Here is a 20,406-nt window from a genome sequence, read left to right on the forward strand (position 1 = left end):
GAAGCCTATATTATATTAGGTTTAACTGTGATGACTAAATGTAGCAAGCTCTAACTGAGTGCAACTATCTATCCATGGCAAAACTAAGTGATTCTAGGAGCCTATATGTTTTGGTAGGCCTAAAGGCTATTAAAATCTTACCTTAAAATGCTGTAAAAGGTTTTTCATTTATTTATTTTTATTGGTGGTCATTCCTGTCAGGTGGAATGGGTAACAACTGGTGGACGTGACATCCAAAGTAACTTCTCAAACAACTTGTACACACTAGTATAATTCACTTTGCTGTCCATCTGTGGTCAGTCGTCACTGCACCTCAATGCTAAAGACTCTGCTTCCATCAGATGTTCAGCAGAGGGATGGCACCATCTTCTGGGGTTTGTTAAAAATGTTGATAGACGCTACATAACGTTGTGTATGGAGTCCCAATAGTGACAGAAGTATCTCTGAATACATATTTAAAAATAACATTCAAATAGTCAGTAGTTGTAGTGTGTTTTTTATGTTTGTTATTTGAAAGCAGTTTCGTTTATGATTATCATTAGAGAGTAAAAAAAAAAAAAAAAAAAAAATCCCATTTTCTATTTCCCATTTTCAACACTCAGTTTTCCTCTCAACATTCCCAACATTTCTTGCTCCTTATAATGAGATGTGTGTGTCTGACATCATGGTAGAATATTAGGTCAATAATGGTGTCCTTTGCCAACATCAATGCCTTTTTTTTGGTGAGAAAATTATAATTTTTCAGGTCAGTATTTTGGTATTACTACTGGCCAACTAAGGCACAGACATCTTTTCTGGATCCACAGTTTTACCTTTAGATTAATTGCAAAAAATGTACAACTTATTTGTAAAGAAACTTTAAAACATATAATTACTCACAATAGTCTCCCTGTTTATATGACATTGCTGATCGCATTAAAAAAAAAGTGCAGGTATTAGATCATTTTCGTAAAATAATGAATACAATGGTAATTCATTTTAATATTTAACTCTTTTTTGTTGTTGTTTTTTCTCAAAATATAATTATAAACAAATTTAACAGAAGCAATATATAAACTGCTATAAAATACAAGTAAAGAATTAATAAAAGGCAGTGACTCAGCACCTTCATTCTCTTGCCTTGGAACCCCTCTGTGTTCACACTTGTTCAGACGGGATGTTCCTTGGATTTAAAAGGCAAGCAAAAGATGCCAGAGCTGTTAAATACCATACTAGGATGATCTTTGGACCCCAACATCCGTCATTACAAGTGTTTTACTGTTACAGCAGCAAGATGTGTCTTTACTTTTTTTACAGTCCTGTCTGATCTGTTTGTATCACACCTGTTCAGTGACAGTGACTGACTCTCACTGATTAATGGTCTCGTAAATCATCAAAGTTGCAGAACCTGAGAAAGTGTGATGCATTCAGTGACTTACCAACGTCCGCGTGTACATTTTACATATACAAATTTTATTTTTTTTTACCTATTCTGCAGGTCAAACAGGCTCTTGATGGTAATAAATATTCAACATGATAGAAACGGTGATCAGAAATGATGACAAAGCACTGCACCTTTATAAATCTCTATGTAAATCTTCAAAAAAAGAACAAGGATGAAAATTTCCACAAAAGCAAAACAAAAAGTAAAACCTGCAAAAAAGAATTGAGCTCCTTTTTCTCCAAACATGTCCAAATCTCAACCTCAGAAAATGTCATTTAATTTCAGCTCTTGATATTTAAACAAAATTCTTGAGTGAGATTGACTCTTCAGCCAAATGTTTTCAGACAGGAGGAGGCTGGAAGTGCAAACAAAACTGACACGAGGAGCCAAAAAGGGAGCGCCAATTACAGACTTAATTGAGAATGAATGTTTACATAAAATAATCTAAGATTGAAGGGGCAGATTTTACTCTGTGGTCAGACTTCCAGCGACCATGTCACCCTGGCACTCACCAGAAACAGATCTGAAACGGCTGCAGCAGCAAAAGTTCTAACAATATGCAGAACATACCTAAAAATCATGTTACTGCTGGCTCTCACTGCGGTTAAACTTTTCCATCCTGATAAATAAGAAAACAAAGAAACAGTGGTTAACATTGTCAATCATTGATCTGTTTTTTAAAAAGAAAAGGACTAGACACTTGCTTCTGGTTTGTTTGCAGGGTCGTTGCAGCTTCCGTCACCTGCACTGTGCTTTCACAAGTATGTATTAATCATAGCCAATCACAGTCCTGGTGCAGGTTGTGGTAATAAAATGTTAATAAACACATAATCAACACCTGAAAGTCGTGATTAACACTCGTCATTCCACAATGGGCATGTCAGGATCAAGTGTCTCAATATAAAAAGGGGTTCAGACAGACGAGTAACCGACCAACACAGGCAGTAGGTCCATTTTTTCACAAAGTTAAGTAAATGCACTTTATTTCCTGGTTTCATCGAGCCGGTGTAAATACCAACACCGATCAAAGACCTCGACACAGGCCAAACCGTGAAGAGTACCACTCAGTTTTGATTTCCCCTTGTCCCTTCACTGTGTGAGAGAGCGGGGATGCTGGACGGGAGAGGGGTGCAGCAGGCTGCCAAAAGTTTGGAAGTGTGATGGGAGGACAGAGGACGAGGGAGGCGAGGCAGACGGCAGGCTGAATTCCACCTGCAGCCCGTGGGGGGAGCCAGTCCCGCCGCCTGCCGCATCACAGTCAGGGCCCTCGGTGACAAAAGGTCCACCACACATGTGGAGCTGGTAAAAACAGGAGCCTTGGAGGCGATGGTCATCATGGCAGGACGGAGGGCTCCCGCTGGCCCACTGGGAGCTCTGAGGGGAGGGCTGGGACTGGAGCTGGACTAGAGCTGAGGGACAACAACTGCCTGAGCCAGCATCCCGCAGGTCGTCCATGGGCGGGAGAGAGAAGGGACAGCCAAACAGCTGCTGAGGACATCCGTCACCGCACAGGTCTGACAGCCCCATCACCAGCTCACCATCTGGACAGATGCAGTTCAAAGGATGACAGATAAACAAAATGTCTGAACTTGCTTTACTTATTCCATCAATGCTCACATACTGTATGTTTTAAATTCATTCATACAGCGACTTCAAAAGATATTTATTACACTTTATGGTACTGAGATTAAAATTCAATAGGACTGACTGATTTAAACTGCAGATTATGGCGTCAGTGAGTTTCTCTTTAGCTCTGTAAGTAATTGACAGAAGCAGGTATTAAAGTGGCTCTTAAATTAACCCATATCATTTTTAATTTGCATAAGGCCTTATGAGTTTCCCTCTCTTGCCCCATTTATTTGAATAATTGACCTGTTTAATCATTCAGCATGAGAGCCATATGCATGATCATTTTATTTTGTTTTGTTGACTTGCATTTTAAAGTCTTTACACGTTGTATTGTGTTTGTGTGTAAGCTGTCAAAATGCACCGCAGTCTTTAGAACAAACTGTAAACTTGCTAAGTAAGTGCAAGTGATTTTTTTACTTGACTGAATTTTGAATACATACAAAAGTCAAGAGGGCAAAGTTTGAATTTATTCTGAAATAACTCAATATGTCTGACATTATCTGTTAGATGATTAGTGGCATCTACTGAATAGACTGAGGAGGCTTTGGGGCCGTATAGAGTGCCACAGGGATGATGTTTTTTGTCAGTCGATATGGATGTTAGCTTCACACTGGTTCCCTCGTCAAAAAGTCGATTGGATTTTTCCATTTTATTTTGGATTTTTGTAGAAAATAAGCTCTGTGGCAAATTATTTATGATTGATAGCATATAAGCAGACGCATCGCACCGCCCCTCCCCCTCTTTATGAAGGGCTTTTGTGCTTTAGGATTCCACTTAAGTGAATTGATGGTTGTTCTTGTAATTTATCTTTATCAAGCCAGTTATTTTAGGACTATTTTTGTGTATTTCAAATCATTTCAATTTCAAAGTTCACAAGTGGGGCATTTACTGACGTATTTTATGTTGTAGAACAAAACATGAATCATAAGTCTCTCAAGCTTTTGTTAACCACAGACATCTGACCAAAACCCAATTCAAAAAACCCCCTGACAAGATGAGAGAACCGGGAATGCTAAAACGCTGACTCATTCCTGCACCCCTCCATACAACAGCCCTTTACCTTTAGGCTCTAATTACAGTTTGATCATCTACCACAGAAAAGTTAATGAGATCTGTTCCCGATCACCACTTTATCCATATTCTCTCTCTGTAATTCTCTCCTCTCGGCTTGTTTACCTGCAGGCCCAGCCTGCTTTCTGTGGCCTGTCTGGACCGAGTTCATGGCTTTAAGAGAAAGCGGGGAGTTCGTCTGCGGCGGGGACGGCCCTCCTCCTCTGGAGCGCCATGTCAACGGGTGTGCATGCAGACATACATACAGACACAGACATGCACACGTGCGCCCACAAACACAACAACACAAGACACACAAGGAGCAAGAAAACAGCGGGGAAAACAAAAGGAGATGAGACGTGAAAATGATGCATAACATAAGATAATGAATATGTGATGTCAAAATAAACGGCAAACCGTGTAATCAAAACAAGACATTCAACAGACATAAATGAAATCCATAGAGCTGCATGTAACACATGATGGATAGCAGAAAATAATGGGATTTGGAACATGTGTCTGACATGGTATGTATATGATATATGTTTATGGTCTTTCTAACCTCAGCATTATTATAAACCAAACTGAAGGCAAACTGTGTATACACCACACTGTAGAGCTTAGTGCTCTGTGCCAGGCTCCCACTTCAAATGAATCTGTGATTAAACGAGTGGAAACTGTCTGAGCTCTTACTGTACATATGCTTATTTTCCAAGCTTGCTGTAAACATGAGATAATGGGAGTAATATTTCAGGGTATTATGGCTGTGACAATTGCTTCACCATTAGTTCTGTTGGTCTTCTATAAAAGAGCAAGTTCACTTTTCTGTGGCAACACTTTCCAGAATGTGAGCCACCACACCAGGTGCTTGTTTACCTTGTTTGTCCAGGTCCAGGCTCGACTGGGGAGGTAATGGGGACTGCAGCTGTCCAGTGCCCATGGAGCTGTTAGACAACAAGCCTGAGGAATTATTGCTTCTCTCTTCCCTTCCCAGCTCTGCAACCTCCCCCTCCTGGTCTCCATCCTCCCTGCATCACACAACACAACCACTGTTAGCGTAGTTTCCAAAAAACTTAGAATAATTAATATTCATAAGGGGTACTTTTGGTAAACAGTCGTTTCACGTTATTTTGTAATTTGGGTGAGGTCACCAGCGGAGGTGGTGTATCGGTTCCAGTTAAGAGGCATTACTTCAACAGGATAGGTCACAAAAACAAGTTGGCTAATGCAGTAATGGTTTAGCGTAAAGTAATGCAATGGGTATATTTCAACAATAAGATGCCCAGTGGATTACTGCAACAACTAATGGGGATTAATAAATAAACAGCTTAAAAAATGCTCTGGTGTTACTGAGAGAGGTTCTTGGAATAAGATGGATTTAATGGGAAGTTCAGATGAGAACATGCAGGAAATCCTCACTACAGGGGCAAATAGAATACAAGCATATTCTGAGACATAAAACTGAAAATATAAACTCATCTTTAATATGTTTAAGATGGCTTGCAGCCTTTAAGTTCATCCAATTCCTTTCCATGATCTTATATTTTAGGATTTTAGCATACTGAATTGCAGATATTAGAGTGAACTCACAAGCCTGTTCACAAATCATGTATGTCTATTTTAGTGTGGCCTTTTATTGTGACCATCCACCATGAATTTTAAAGTTTTAGAGGAATATCTATTGAGTGTGTAAAAAAAGTCTTGGCTCTTTAATGTAAACCTGTAAAAAAATGGGTGCAAAAAGAAAAGTGTTTAAATTTTTGTTCAGTGTATACTAGACTGCTCAAAAAAATTAAGGGAACACTTAATGGTCGCAGTAATCAGGAGATCGCCTGCTACACAAGGGCATCAACCCAGCAGCGGGACCAGTATCTGCTCCTTTGTGCGAGGAGGAGCAGGAGGAGCACAGCCAGAGCCCTACAATATGAGCTCCAGCAGGCTACTGGTGTGCATGTTTCTGACCAAACTGTCAGAAACAGACTCCATGAGGGTGGCATGAGGGCCTGACGTCCTCTAGTGGGACCTGTGCTCACAGCCCAGCACCATGCAGCTCAACTGGCATTCACCAGAGGACACTAGAGTTAGCAGGTCCACCACTTGCGCCCTGTTCTCTTCACAGATGAGAGCAGGTTCACACTGAGCACATGTGAAGAGTCTGGAGATGCCGTGGTGAACGTTATGCTGCCTGTAACATCATCTGGTATGACAGGTTTGGTAGTGGGTCTGGGGTGGCATATCCTTGGAGCATGGCACAGACCTTCATGTCATAGCCAACGGTACCCTGACTGCTGTTATAGGTACTGGGATAGAACCTTAAAGAGTAATTGTCAGACCTTACTCTGGTGCAGTGGGCCCTGGGTTTCTCCTGGTGCAAGACAATGGCCGGCCTCATGTGGCCAGAGTGTGTAGGCATTTCCTGGATGATGAAGGCACTGACGCCATTGATTGGCCCTCTCATTCCTACCTAAGTACAACTGAGCACCTATGGGACACCCGACACGGTCAAGTACCCCCACAGACTGTCCAGGAGCTCACTCATGCCCTGATCCAGGTCTGGGAAGAAATGCCCCAGGACACTATCCGCCGACTCATCAGGAGCATGCCCAGATGCTGCCGGGAGCGCATACAGGCATGTGAGGGCCGTACACACTACTGAGTCACTTGCAGTGATTCAATGTGATTTTGAATCCAGCCCTCAGTGGGTTGATGATTTATGTTTCCACTGACTGTTGTTACGTCATTGTTATCTTGACTAGACTATAAGTCTTGCCATTAGTGTTTCAGTAATACTCACATGCTCCCTGACTGTAGACTGTACTTCTTGCGGCTCAGCCTGGTGGCCTGCTGGGTAAAGTACTCATGGCGGTCGGACTTTTTCCACATGTAGTAATACTCCACACACTCCCCGACGGAGCGCGTTCGTACCTGAGGGGGTAAAAAACACTTTTGTTTTGAGTGACAAAAAAACATCCCATCAAATATTCAAAAGAGTACAGCAGGTAGATCATCACTCAGATTAGAACATCAAACCTCAGGAGAGATTCAGCTGAGCACTCACCTTATTAGCCTGAATGAGGTGGAAGTTTTTCCCGTAAACCCGATAGCCGTGCTCGAAGCTCCTGCACTCCTCCTCACTCCAGGCACAAAGCTCTTCTAAAGAGAGGGGAAGCACCAGGAGGATTTTATTTCATAGATAGCACAGCACAGGTTTTTCATAGTAAGCTTTCATTTTACATTTTTTTAAATGAATGCAATGCAATAACACCTTTATACTGTAGATTATCACAAAGTAGGGCTTTCAGTTGCCATTCAGTGCCTGGTTTTGACTGATTGAGCCAGCTGCAGGAAAAACTGGATGTAATGTGGCAGCAGGGAGCAGTTTCTTTCACCCCTATCCATACTACAGCAAAAATCTTAGACTTAAAGATCCAGTGTGTGGGACTTAGGGGGGTTTGTTGGCAGGAATGGAATATAATACAATAATACAATTTTCTTTAATGTGTAATCACTTGAAAATAAGAATTGTTGTGTTTTGTTAACTTAGAATGAGCTGTTTATTAGGGCTGTCAAAATTGCTCAAAAATGACGAATATTCCTTCTAAAAATAACTCATAGGTTCGAACCATTTGAATTTTTTTTTTTTCGCATTATGTCCACAAGAGGGCAAACTAATACAAGGAAACATACTTGTATATGTATTAATACAAGGAAACATAACTACTTGTAGGAATTTTTATTTCAACATTAACGTCTTTGAAAACATTTACATACCTACACATTAAAACACATAAAACAATTATCTATAACATTACGTTATAAACGACCGCGGACCTCTCGCTCGCCCCCCCTCTCTGACCCGTGGCCACACCGCCCACGGAAGCGCTGCGAATAGCCTCGAAGCACTGGACCGTGCAGCGATCGTTTCGGTGTCTGGTCTATTTTCTGCGCGAGCCGCGAGCGAATGTGTCAAGCCGGGTGACGGAGACAACAGCTGGGAGCAGAACCGCTTGTCGACCAGGCTGGAGAAATGCGCGTCTGTTGCCAACGCCCACTCGCAAAGAGGACAGCTGCGGTGGTGTTTTTTTTTTTTTCTCCACAATCGAATATCAATTTTCACATTCGAAGGTCCATTTTTTTTTCAAATTCGAATTTAAATTCAAATTTAGAATATTCGTTGACAGCCCTACTGTTTATATCTACATAGGGAGCGGGTCCTTGTTCGAGGAGATTACCATGTTACATTGTCATCTTTCTACAGTGGCCCAGAATGGACAAACCAAACACTGGCCAACGTAGTTAGCAGCCCCTCCGCGACAAGCAGCATCGGAAAAACACTGATGTTCAACATAACTGCTTTATTCAGTGTCTTTAGTGGTTTAATATCGTCCAGGTCTGTTTGTTTTGGAGAGGAAGAGACCTCTGTGGATAATTTTGCTCCTGGTAAAAACCTCCTGAATGTCTGGATGTTAAGTCACTGGAGAAAAAAGGTGAGCACGCATTAGCTGGTGCTGGGTTAGCGGCTGGTCTCTGACGAGCTAAACAGCATCAGAGAAACACTGACATGTAATGTGAAACTGATTTATTCAGTGTTTTTACCAGTTTAACCCTATTGGCCCCTAGGCCTTCTTGGGGTAATATAATCTCATCCTACACTTTGTCATTACATAGCTCAACTCCGGACTCAGCTGGTGTCACTCTTTATATAATACAGTGTGTCCCCTGACTGCAGTTTCAGATCAGATTCTTTCAAAGGTGTGAGATTAAAACCCACAGTAATCCTCCTTCACAACATCTGCATCAACAAATCTGACACAGGTATCAAAAAACAGGTCTTTGCTCCTGTCAGTTACTTTATCCGTTTATCCATTCATCTGTTTCTGATTTTTGCTGACAAGTTGCTCCTTATTATTTTTGCATAAAAAACCCATAATACAACCCATAATACACCTTAACCCATAGTATATGCAATGCTGCTTTTTGACTGAGGGATAGCTTTCGGTTTTAAACCACATCAACAGCTGGAGTAAGGACTGACTCGGCTTTTGTCGCACGTTGCTTTATACCCCATAAGACTTGGTAGGCTCTCTTTGTGGGAACGACAGTTTTGTAGTTTATCCAGGCCAGGGGCCGAGATGAGGTGACTGAGGGGGCTGTTAAAAACTGTGAGGGGGCAGAGCACTCAATATATTTTTAATTTATGTACCATTCTCTGTGTGATCAAACGAACTAAGTGACATGTTCTGTCTGTCTTTCTGTCTATCGATCTTTTCTGCTCCATTTCAGTACTACGGACAGCGCCAAACCTACACACGTCAAACAGCCCTGTCCATGGTTCGGAAACAACAGCTAAGCCATAGTCACATGAATCTCAGAAAATCATTTTGTGAGTTTTCTAAAGATCCATTAAGCTTCAACAGACAGTGCAAATAATACAACTAAGGGTGCTAAGGAAGTATTTAACTGCTGGAAAGATGGTCTTTTCATAGATCTGGGTTGTCTATGCAGTAGAAAGACGCAAATACTTTTAAAATTAGTGCTACATGACCAAAGAAAGAGAGGGCTGTGGCATTTGCTTTTGCTCAAGAGACAGAAAACCTACTACGAGAATGCACTGCGCTGCAGCGGACCAATAAATGCTCCCACTGGTGGGTTTTCCACAGGAAACAATATGGCTGCCAACCGGTAACAAACAATCTCAAATTACAGTTAAACAGTGAGTTAAAATTTGTTTTTGAAAACATTTTAGACTAGAAATAGACAACACAGTAACATAATCTTGTTTCATATTTCATCAACACTGCTTAGTTTACAATTTGATCTCAGTATTTTCAGACTGCATTTTTACAAAACAGGAAACAGTATGGCGCCCACTTCTTGTTCACAAATTCTACTACTACAGCCAAACTGTGCACTAAAATATGTTTCTAAAGACATTTTAGATGAGTAATAGGCAGTACAGTACCAGAATCTTGGTTTATAATTGATATTGATATATACATACATATATATATACATATACATATATATATATATATATATATATATATATATATATATATATATATATATATATATATATACATATATATATATATCATTGATTACCACTGCCTGGTTTTAAGGCGGCACGGTGATGCAGTGGTTAGCATTGTCACCTCTCAGCAAGAGCATTAGTGTGGGTTTTCTCGGGGTACTCCAGCTTCCTCCCACAGTCCAAAAACATGCAGGTTACATTAACTGGTGACTAAAGTGCCCATGGGTGTGAATGTGAGTGTGAATGGTTGTCTGTCTCTTTGTGTCAGCCCTGTGACAGTCTGGTGACCTGTCCGGAGTGTACCCCGCCTCTCACCAATGTCAGCTGGGATAGGCTCCAGCCCCCCCGCGACCTCTAACAGGATAAGCGGTTACAGATTATGAATGAATGAATGCCTAGTTTTACAGTTTGATGTGAGTTTGAGAGAAAGGGGCGGGTCTCTCTCTCAATCCGCTTTTATACTCTTTGTGTCTGTGGTGGCGGGCATGCAAACATGCAAAAGGACAGTCTGTAGTTTGAGCAACAGCCCTAGAGCCAGCGAAAATCTGCTTGATGACACATTTTGCATCATCCAGCAGATTTGAGCTGGGAAAGGAGCAGGGAGATCTGGGTGTCAGTAAGATGGAGGGAAATTTACCACAGTTCATTTACGCGTAACATCCACAGTTATGATACAAAGCTGTTTGAAAATCGGCAAAGTATCCCTTTAAGACCCCCTGTGGCCTCAGGCTAAATTTTTTCTCTGAAGAAATACAAGGGCTTGTGCTCTGGATGTCAAGTCTCCCAACTGCATCTCAAATATTTTGGCTGATGCTAATATTTGGAAACACAGTACGCTATGGTCTCTCTTCAGTGCCAGTGATCCCAGAGGAGGCACACCTCCCCGCTATGGGAATCACTGAGTTACAGTTTATCCTTGTTCAGGGAGGCAAGCAGGGATTTCATTTGTGCTACAGCTGTGAAATGTAACTAAGTAATGTTAAGAAATATACTGACACTATAAACACTGGCAAATTTAATCAGATAACATTAAACTATTTTACACTTTGAGAGATATTTTATCAGTTATTATGTTTGTCATGATTTTAAGTGGAAGATAAATAAGTTTAATAGCAGGTATGATGACAGTTCTTACCACTGAACACTTTCACATTGAAGCGCAATCGTCTCAGTGCCTCTTCTGCATTAAAGTTGCATTTCACTAGTTCATACAGTGCCTGAGGGTCAAGAGAAAAGGAGGATAAGTGAAATGGGTCAGAATGCTTAGTGCATTTCTTAATGGTCCTTCAGTAGTGTAAGTGGGCAGTAAAGACATGTACCTACAGTTGAGAGCACAGACACACACTTACATACACACTTAACATAATTAACAGTGTCTTCTGGGAATGTAATTTAAAGTTCCTCTACCTGTTGGTTGTCTCGGACAGTGTCCCCGTGTGTTTGAGTGTATGCCGCCCCCTCCTGACCGTAGGTTCTCTGTGCATTCAGCAAGAACTCTTCTACTTCCTGCACAGGCAGAACACCTGGCCTCCACAGCAGCTGGTCCTCATTGATGCAGGCTAGAGGATCAAGGAAAGAGGTACAGAAAGAGGGGAAATGCAGTGGAAGCAGCAGAGCAACAAGATGAGAGGTTGGAAAGGGGAGGAGGAAGAGACAACTGATTAAGAGACAGAAAAGGAGACGGTGAAGTTGCATTTAGATGTGTTTGGCAGTGTCTGCTTTGATAGCTCCAGTGGGAGCTGCCAACATCAGATTTTTTTGTCAAATTCTACACAGAGGTGCTTTAATCATTATGTCATACAACGTGTTAGACTTAATCTTTATAAAATGGCAGTCCACAAAGCACTTTCTTTTGAGCCCCAGCGTCTTTTTTTAATAGTTTCCAACGAGGAGAGAGCATATGCAGCCGCCTAGGGAAAAATTGCTGCGTCTAGCGTTTTTTTTTAGCATGCTCCAGCTTTCTTGTGAGGTCGTTCTGAGCACCTCTAATTGAAAATCTCCGAACTTTTCAAAAGGCGCTGGTGTTGTCCCTGCCACTCCTTTAGCTACTGTCTGACCAAAGCTGTGAGTCAGAAATGATCACACAGAGACAGAAAATCAAATTTATGGGAGCAGTTTCGCTGGACACCAAATGTCGCTGATGAGTGTGCTTTATCACCGCTGGTGTTCTAAGTTAACTGTGTAGTCAACCCTCTGTTAGCTACCTAGCTAATATCTAATGTCAAAATATTGTTGTCATAGAAACAAAATCCTCACATATAGGGGTGTGCCAAATCATCTCGCTCATGATAATACTGGTATAATTTCTAATATGATATGAAAAATTCATACTGTGATACTGATATTTTGGATTGTTGACATACTGATGTCATACTGTTACCCACGGCAACAACAAGCATGGCTGAAAGCAAAATCATTACCAACTCCGCAGTGGTTCCAAAAAGAGGAGCAGATTCAGTAGTGTGGAATAAACTGTGGCATCCTGAATGTTTTATGAACAGCTCCGAACCTCTCAGACTGTTTTAGTGAGTTACCACTCAGAGGGAACTCAGTCAGCGGCTCATCTGGCAGCAGCACAGTCTCCTCTCTCTCTCTCGCGCCGTGCGCACACAGGAGTCGGTGTCATCAAGTAATTTTGTCATAAACCTTTGATAATGTAAACCTACGTGACGTTCACAGCTCGATGAAAAACTACATATGTGTGAATGTGCGATAGTTGTGGTGTCATAACAGCCTGTCACAGGTTACAGCGTGATGATTAGAGGAGAAATGGCAGAGCATAAAGGTCCAGGTGGGAAAAAACAACTCAGTCATTTAGGTTTTTGCTAAAACAAGAAGGGAATCACCTGTTGATTTATATATATAGATCCCAGGGTATATTTTTTTTGTTTTTGGGAGCTGTTTAAATGTGTAGTTTGTGGTTGATTTTATTTTGTTGAACTATAAATACTGTATAAAGAAGAGATAATTATTGTTTGTTTTTACTAAAAACTTAAGGGGCAAACTGTTACAGTTTAACATATAAAACTATATCACTTATATTGCTGCAATTCTATTTTCTTGAAATAATCATAGAAACTTTTTGGACTAATTTGTCATATCATCAATAATACTGTTATTGCAAAAATACCCTGACATATTGTGGTACTTTAGGGCCATATTGCCCACCCATCCTCACATAGTGCATCGTTAAATAAAAGCACCGGGAGTGCTTTTTTATGAGGCCCTAGGATGATGCATTTCCCAGCACCCCACCACTGCTTCTCTACCAAAGAAAAACAACATGTGGACACATGCCCTGACTCCAGCAACGCAAGGTCTTTTCTGTTGCTTACCTCTCTCCTGGTAGGTATATGAACTGAGTGGAGGGATTTTTGCCTGGTACTTAGAGCCAACCATGATCTCCTGAGAATGAAATCAAACACATAGTCTGTCACAGCGCTGAAATGGGTGATATATGCTCATAAAGGCTGACATGCTACTGTGTGGTAGGGTTCTTCGGGAAGATCTGCCAACTTGACAATACAATCAAAGCCAACATGTTACTGGCTACTGGCTAATGGTCCTGGGTTCAGTTTGTCCAGCTGAGTGGTCTTGGGAATTTAATATTGGATATTCATACAGTACATGAATTATACTCAATGATAAAGGAAGAAATGTGTTTATGTAGCAGTATAGCAAAAAGAAAGGATGTGTACAGCTATTGGGGCTGTCAATGTAAAACAGACACACCATTGGAGAGGAAGTAACTCATAAAACATAATCTTTTGTCATTTGCTTTGTAACGTGCTGTCTAAAGTGGTCAGGAGATGTGTGTTATTGCCCTCAGTGGCTTACCTTGTGCTCTTCATTGGAGGGAATAGAGGCATCGTCAGAGTCCTCATCGGATGAGCTAACTAATGTGTCTTTGTCTCCACCTGAGAGACAAAACATCAGACAGGAGTGTCAGGCAAATCCATGTGGATGTTATGATCCATTTTAAAATGTTCAACTCATTTATCAGGCCTTTGTGTTTTAATTTAATACTGAACTACCTTAAAGTCAAATCCATCAGTATAACTTTTTTAAACAGCATTTCAAAGTTCAGATTTGTTTCATTCTTTTGTTCAATATTAACCATTATTCAATGAGCAAATCCCAATCTCAAGTGAAACACACACAATAAAATAAAAATGAAAAGTGCAATAAATCAATAAAGAATATAATTCAGGTTAAAGCAGTGACCAGAAAGGAAGCAAAGAGGAACAAAGCCCCCCTCCTCCATTTTACCTTTAGAGAAACTGTGTGCTCAGTTAATCTAGCGGAGACAAAAGCGGCGTACCTGTCATATATTTGGTTTTCATTATATTTTGTGGACTCAGCATCAATATGATCACAACCAGGGGCATGTAAATATATTTAAACTCCCTCAGTTCATAAATGTTTGAGTGTCTTTGACATCATTCAGTCATACAGAAAGAGACACATCATGCAGTGCATGCTGCCATACCCATATTACGTTATACAGAAATAAATAAATCGAAGCTTTCATGTAATTTCCTGACATTATAAACTCTGACATGTCATGTTATTGAAGTGCACCGCCTGGCTGTAAGTAACATGGTGCAGTCTCAGCAAAGCACTGAATTAAAATTAAAGTATGAGAAAATATTCCACCAAAAACAAAGGCTGTAGGGACGATCCTTTCTTTCAGAGCAGCTCCACAGTTTCATCAGAAAAAGGCTGTGAGTGTGCATATGGGAAGTTAATTTATGAAGCTGAACCTCCATTTTCTACCATATGACTCTAAAAAGTCATATGGTCGTGTGTAAATAAACGTCTATGTGCTTTACCTTGGAGGCGGCGGAGCAGATCTGAGGTGTTTGAGGTGACTGAGGGGGTGAGATCATCTGCTGATGATTCTTCTTCCTCCTCCCCAGGAAAGAGATCCTCAGTTATCTGATCCTGGACAAAACAAATTAAGAATAATAGGGCTGCACATTAAAGAACACAGATTACACTGATAAATATATTAGTATATAATATTTTAGAATTTAACTGTTCTCTAATTCTCTGCATTCTTGGCATTGCATCTCACTTTGTCCAGTGTCATGCCTGGCAGGCTGGCAGCCATGTGACAGGTCTCCTTCTCTGGATCTGACACTGTGTAGCCGTACAGAGCCAGCAGCTCCTCCAAAGGAAGCTCACTGGCCTACAGAGAGTTACAGAGAGAGACAGCAGCAGGTAGAGGGAGATGATTTGGTTAATTACATATTTCTGAGAAAGAAAAATTGTTGCAAGAGCAGGAGCACACAATCCCGGGAGTCCTGTGAAACAGACTTGTTTTTAAGTTATGACTTCAGCTGCAGTCAAAACACACTGGTCATATTTCAAGCAACACTAAATGCAACAAGGAGAAAATAAACCTTAGGGTTCCCAGCCTGACTGCTTTAGTGTATTATTGAGTGGTATTATTAATCATTAAGCCAAAATAACATCACTTATGTTAATCTATATTAGAATAAAAGTAACATAAACTTCATATGTGGGCGACCTTTAGCTGATCTGGCACAGTGGGCGCTCTATACAGGCTGAGTACTTTGCAGCGACCTGGGTTGGATTCCAACCTGCAGCCCTTTACTACATGTCATTCCCCCCTCTCTGTTCCCACTTTCCTGTCAATCTCCAACTGCACTATAGTGAAGGCAAAAAAGCCCAAAAATTATTCATTAAATTAAAAAAAAACTTCATATGCAACTTAAATTTAGCTATAGCTGAGAGGAATATGAAATGCAGAGTTATTTGCCTGTAATCCGTCTGCTGAAAACAGCCACATGGAAGTTATATACGACAAATTTTTCATTTGTTATTGCAAGTAACTTTTTAAAGTCACTCTACTGTGTTAAGTTGAGATGGATTCTATATCTGCTCTTAATTGTTCAGTCTTTTGAAGTCTTTCTACCGGAGCTGATGGCAGATCATGTCGTGTTAGCCTGATTTAGATGGTAAAGCCTTCAATGGATGAATTTGGTGGGCCAAAAGGTTTTGCATCTCTGCCGACTCTGTGTAGTGTATCCACACTGGAGGATGTAAAGAACTCATGTAAAGGACTTATGTATTTCTGTAGTGATACAATTTTTTGTACATATCAGCGTATTTGGTTTATGCCTACAACGTATCTAGTTTTCCACTTTTTCTGTTATTATATTTCTAAAGTAACAGGAAATAATTTGGACGTGTATTCCCATGAATCTCATTTCCCGAGATTAAAGCCTCATCAGTTCAATGATCTCATCGACACTCTGGGCATCTTTCCTCTTGTGCCAAAAAATCTCCATAGCTCCCATTCAGTTTGCAGAGTCATAATCAAACAGGTAAAACATTTCCAAAATGCTATCTCAAAATCTTTGCAGAGTAAAACCCAGAACAGCTCTTTTCCTATCAGTCAGATCTGGGTTGTTAAGGCAGATGTGAAAATCAAGAGCTGTGTGTTTAATATAATTTCCTAAGCATGGTTTCCAGAGGAGGTTTGTTCTGATGCATGCAATTTAGGAAGATGACTAATTAATACTCTGTTTAGCCACGTTTGCCAAATTGGAAAAGATGGTTAACTTTGCATTTTGTGACAAAGGCCATAGGAAGGTGTAAGAAACAAATCTATAATCTTAAATGGTAAAGCTGAGGTAGGCAGTTTCATTTTAGTGTCACTGGGCAAAAAATCCCATAACAAACTTTGAGCATGTTGTAATTCAAGCGGACTTGGAGAAAACTAAACTTTTACACCTACTCTTGGCTGTGTTTACAGGAACTAGAAAATCTAGGCAGTGACAAAAGACTCTGGACAATCACAGGTCATTTTAAAAAGAGGGAGTTCCCATTAGTTGTTCTATAAATGCAGATGCGGGTGCATGTCCTGTCGGTAAAAGCCTGATTCAATGGCCAGCCAATGCAAACTCCAACTCAGGGGGACCAGACCGCCCCAACTTGCTGCCAGATCAGCATTTTTCTGTTGCTGCCGTTACACAGGTTAGACTCAGCGCTGCTGCTGACCGATGCTGTTGGCTTGTGCTGGCCGAAATCAAGACGCTTCACCCGCTGACAGAGGGTCTGTCTCCCTTCTACTTGGAAGGGGATCAGGACAAAGAGGTGAGGTGCAAGAGGGTGTATTTTCAAATTCTGCCTTTTCCAGATTCTTGCCTACTCCAGCTTTAACTGCTGCTGCTGTTTTCACATTACACACAAAAAAATATGATGCTATGTGAAGTGTGGAGCTCTTTTGTTTGTTGTTGTTGTGTTTTTTTAGGGGTCAGATCTTACTGTGGGCTCTGACACAGAGCTTTTTAACTGTTATGGCATAGATGCACTGTCAGGTGGTTATGAAATACGTACTGTAAATGGCACCGGTGCAACTTCAGTACAGAAAAAGTTGCATGAAAACCTCTGGCTGACTTATTTCTTTTATATCTATATCTATATATCTTGTAAACCTAATTTAGTTCAATTTAAAAGCAACTTCAAAAACACAACAGTCAATATTAACTTCATTAATTACATTTTTCAGTGTGTTCAGTCACCATTTTCAGTAGTCAGAATAAGAATACTGTGACAGTAGGTGTGTAAGTGATGCAGAAAATTATCCTGTAAAACAGATGGTGGCTTTCACACAGCAACTAACTTTAACATGTGCGGACATGGCTGAACTTGACCGTACAGTGTGGGACTGCGCTGCCATCTTCATGGGGCGAAAGTTCTCCTCCGACTTCTCTAAGGCCAGTTAGGGTTTCTGCTTCTCCTGCTGAGGGCCTTCATCACTGTACCTGGTCCACTCTCCACTAGGCCACAACCTCCACGCTTATTATCTTCAGGGGCTTGTCACCCACCTGCAGACACAAAAGGACATTCAACATCATGTGGATGCACTGTAACATGGCAGTCCTCTGTGCGCCCATGACATTCGTGCACAACATGAGGGATCACATAGTGGCTGATCCTGGCTCATCCCATTACAGATCAGCTGACTCTTGACATTTAAACCACGTTTTTGTAATTTATGAGACTTCTAAGATGCATTTAAAGAGTCTGCAATTCACTTGTAACTTAATCTCATGCAGAATAATCAGACAACTCTACAGATTTGGTTTTTGGGGATTGCAGTAATGGAATATACCTCCTAAAATCAAAACAGCTGACAGTTTTTACATCACATTTTCCTGTGTCAGCATGTTTCCAGTACAGGCTTTGAGCTAAAAGAGCGAGTCAAAGTGGGACATGTGTCTTTGATGAAGACATGCAAGTTGAGGCCACAGAAGAGTTTCATACAGAAGTGAAAAACTTGCTCCAGAGCAGGGTGTGAGAGGATGTAAGCAGCCCTACCCTGGTCACTGAATTACATTAAACCCCTACAGACACAAGTCCTGAGTAAATAAGTTGCAAAAGTCCAGTGTGCCTCTCCCAGCCCATCGGGTGCTGTCTGTGTGACCACGGGCGCTTTCCTGTGACTGGTGCTGAACGTCTCTTCCTCTCCTCGGCTTAGTGAGCAGCACGAGAAGGAAATAACTAGTTGTGAATATTTCCGAAAGAGACTGTCGGAGTTTACCGCCGCGAAGTCGTGACATCTCTCCCAACTTTTTCACTCAGTCCACTCCGTCGCCGGGGCGCACCTGATCAGCACCACCGTGTTAGACCCCGCCGGGCTCCCTATTGTTTTCTACGGATTTACTATCAAGGCGGAGGGAATGGCTCTTTAAAGCTAAGAACGCGGAGAGAGGCGATACGCCGGAGAGGTTCTCCATTTCTCCCTCCGCTTCCCGGTTAAAAAGCCCCCGTAGCCCTCTTTCAGCCGGCGTTCACCGGCCGGAGAAACCGTCCACACTCTTGTGTGTAATACGGAGTGACACAAGTGTTAAATTCGGGCCGGTTTTTGTATCATTTGAGTCGTTACATTCCTCGTTTTCGCTCACTTACCTCCGCCATTCCGTTTCTGCGCAAGCTGAGTATTGCCCGGATGTTGTAGGTCTGCTCTGTACAGCTCAACTGTTTATTGCCGCAACGATTCAGCAACAGCGACTGTGCTGCTGCTCACTCACAGTTGTAACGAATACTTCCAACGTATTAGCTTATTTTTGTCTCATATGACAGCTGGCATTTTAAAATGTCCCTTTTGTTCATAAAAATCTCCCTCCTACTTTCGTTTCGGTTTTTAACGTGTGCTCTTGTGTGCAGTGTTTTAAAAACTAACTTCAAAAGAAGGTAAAGCTACAACTCTGGTTTAAATTATGCAAATGGTCATTCCCTCCTTTAAAGACTACAAATCTTAGTCTCTGCAAAATTACAGGTTTAACACTGATACTTATATCCCCTATTTATTTTATTTCAGTGCTTCAGTGATTATTGGAGCCTCACCACCTCTGAATATGAGTGTCATCTCTCAGCCTGACACATGGCCATGGTCATAAGTCATATAGTTACTATAGGCTCCTGCTGAATATGTGAATGAGGGAGGGGACAGGACATGGTCAAAGCAGATAAAGACATAAGGCTCTCTCCTCAGCCAATGACTGCTTACAGCTCTGCAGAGATAGGAGAGGCAGTGTTAATGTATATGTTGACCACACGTGACAATATTCAACTACAACAGTGTGGATTATATGATAATAATTCAGATAATCTCGCCAATGTACAGTAGGTCTATATAATAATGGTTACAGTGAAGTTTTGATATCAGTTACCCTGTTTAAGTGAAAAGCCATGTAAATAAAGAAAGAACACAAAGGCACAAATAATACAAATGGACAGATATTTCTTTCTAGAGATTTCACACTAAACACCCAAAGTCTTTCACTGATATCAATGATAGCATTTGTGAGAGGTGACCCACTGTACTGAGCAGATTTTAGGCCCCTGAGCACAGATACGCAAAAGGCCCCACCATCTCTCCTACATAAGAGCAAGACACACAGATTTTGTGGTTTTGTGTCTCTTTGTAGTCTTTGTAGTCTCAATATTCACAACTTGGATTAATTTTTATGAATAAACCTTTCTTTTGTTTTCTTTTCTTTTGATCTGAGGACCTGTATGGACTGAATATGACTAATTTACAGGGTAATCGAGGAGTGGACACATCATTTGAGGTAACCAACAACCTGGTTTTATACATCGGAAGAACTTCTTTAAAAGAAATGAACTGCTTGGTAACCAGACCAGGCGTCAAATTGAGACAGGTATTTATTTGTCAAAACGTGTAGCCACAGCAGGCTAGTAAAAGGGACTGGACATTAACCTGGGAATATGC

General features: G+C 41.1%; 1 protein-coding gene across 2 annotated transcripts; it reads right to left on the reverse strand.

Annotated features, from left to right (window-relative positions):
* Positions 1-906: 906 nt before the first annotated feature.
* mier2 (mesoderm induction early response 1, family member 2) lies at positions 907-19,133 on the reverse strand. 2 transcript variants are annotated; one of them, XM_050054710.1, is made up of 13 exons: positions 19,080-19,133; positions 17,827-17,995; positions 15,214-15,327; positions 14,969-15,080; positions 13,974-14,053; positions 13,472-13,541; positions 11,544-11,695; positions 11,272-11,353; positions 7,161-7,255; positions 6,897-7,027; positions 4,979-5,130; positions 4,229-4,326; positions 2,826-2,964 (listed from the first exon to the last, which is right to left on the reverse strand). In XM_050054710.1, exons 2-12 carry the CDS (start codon positions 17,851-17,853, stop codon positions 4,271-4,273), a joined length of 1,071 nt encoding a protein of 356 aa, XP_049910667.1. In that variant the 5' UTR covers positions 17,854-17,995; positions 19,080-19,133; the 3' UTR covers positions 2,826-2,964; positions 4,229-4,270. The 2 variants fall into 2 exon arrangements, with proteins under 2 accessions (XP_049910666.1, XP_049910667.1); XM_050054709.1 differs by lacking the exon at positions 4,229-4,326 and having other exon boundaries at positions 907-2,964.
* Positions 19,134-20,406: the final 1,273 nt, after the last annotated feature.

The sequence above is a fragment of the Epinephelus moara genome, chromosome 10 (assembly GCF_006386435.1).
Source record: "Epinephelus moara isolate mb chromosome 10, YSFRI_EMoa_1.0, whole genome shotgun sequence".
Lineage (NCBI taxonomy): Eukaryota > Metazoa > Chordata > Actinopteri > Perciformes > Serranidae > Epinephelus > Epinephelus moara.

What these genes read in the sequence shown, in the direction of transcription:
- mier2 (XM_050054709.1), bottom strand. Translation starts at nt 17,853, where the DNA reads ATGAAGATGGCAGCGCAGTCCCACACT. An exon ending in CAGGCATGACACTGGACAAA is followed by an intron (nt 15,081 to 15,213) that starts GTGAGATGCAAT and finishes TGTTTTGTCCAG; the next exon opens with GATCAGATAACTGAGGATCT. An exon ending in CTGTCCGAGACAACCAACAG is followed by an intron (nt 11,354 to 11,543) that starts GTAGAGGAACTT and finishes CTTGACCCTCAG; the next exon opens with GCACTGTATGAACTAGTGAA.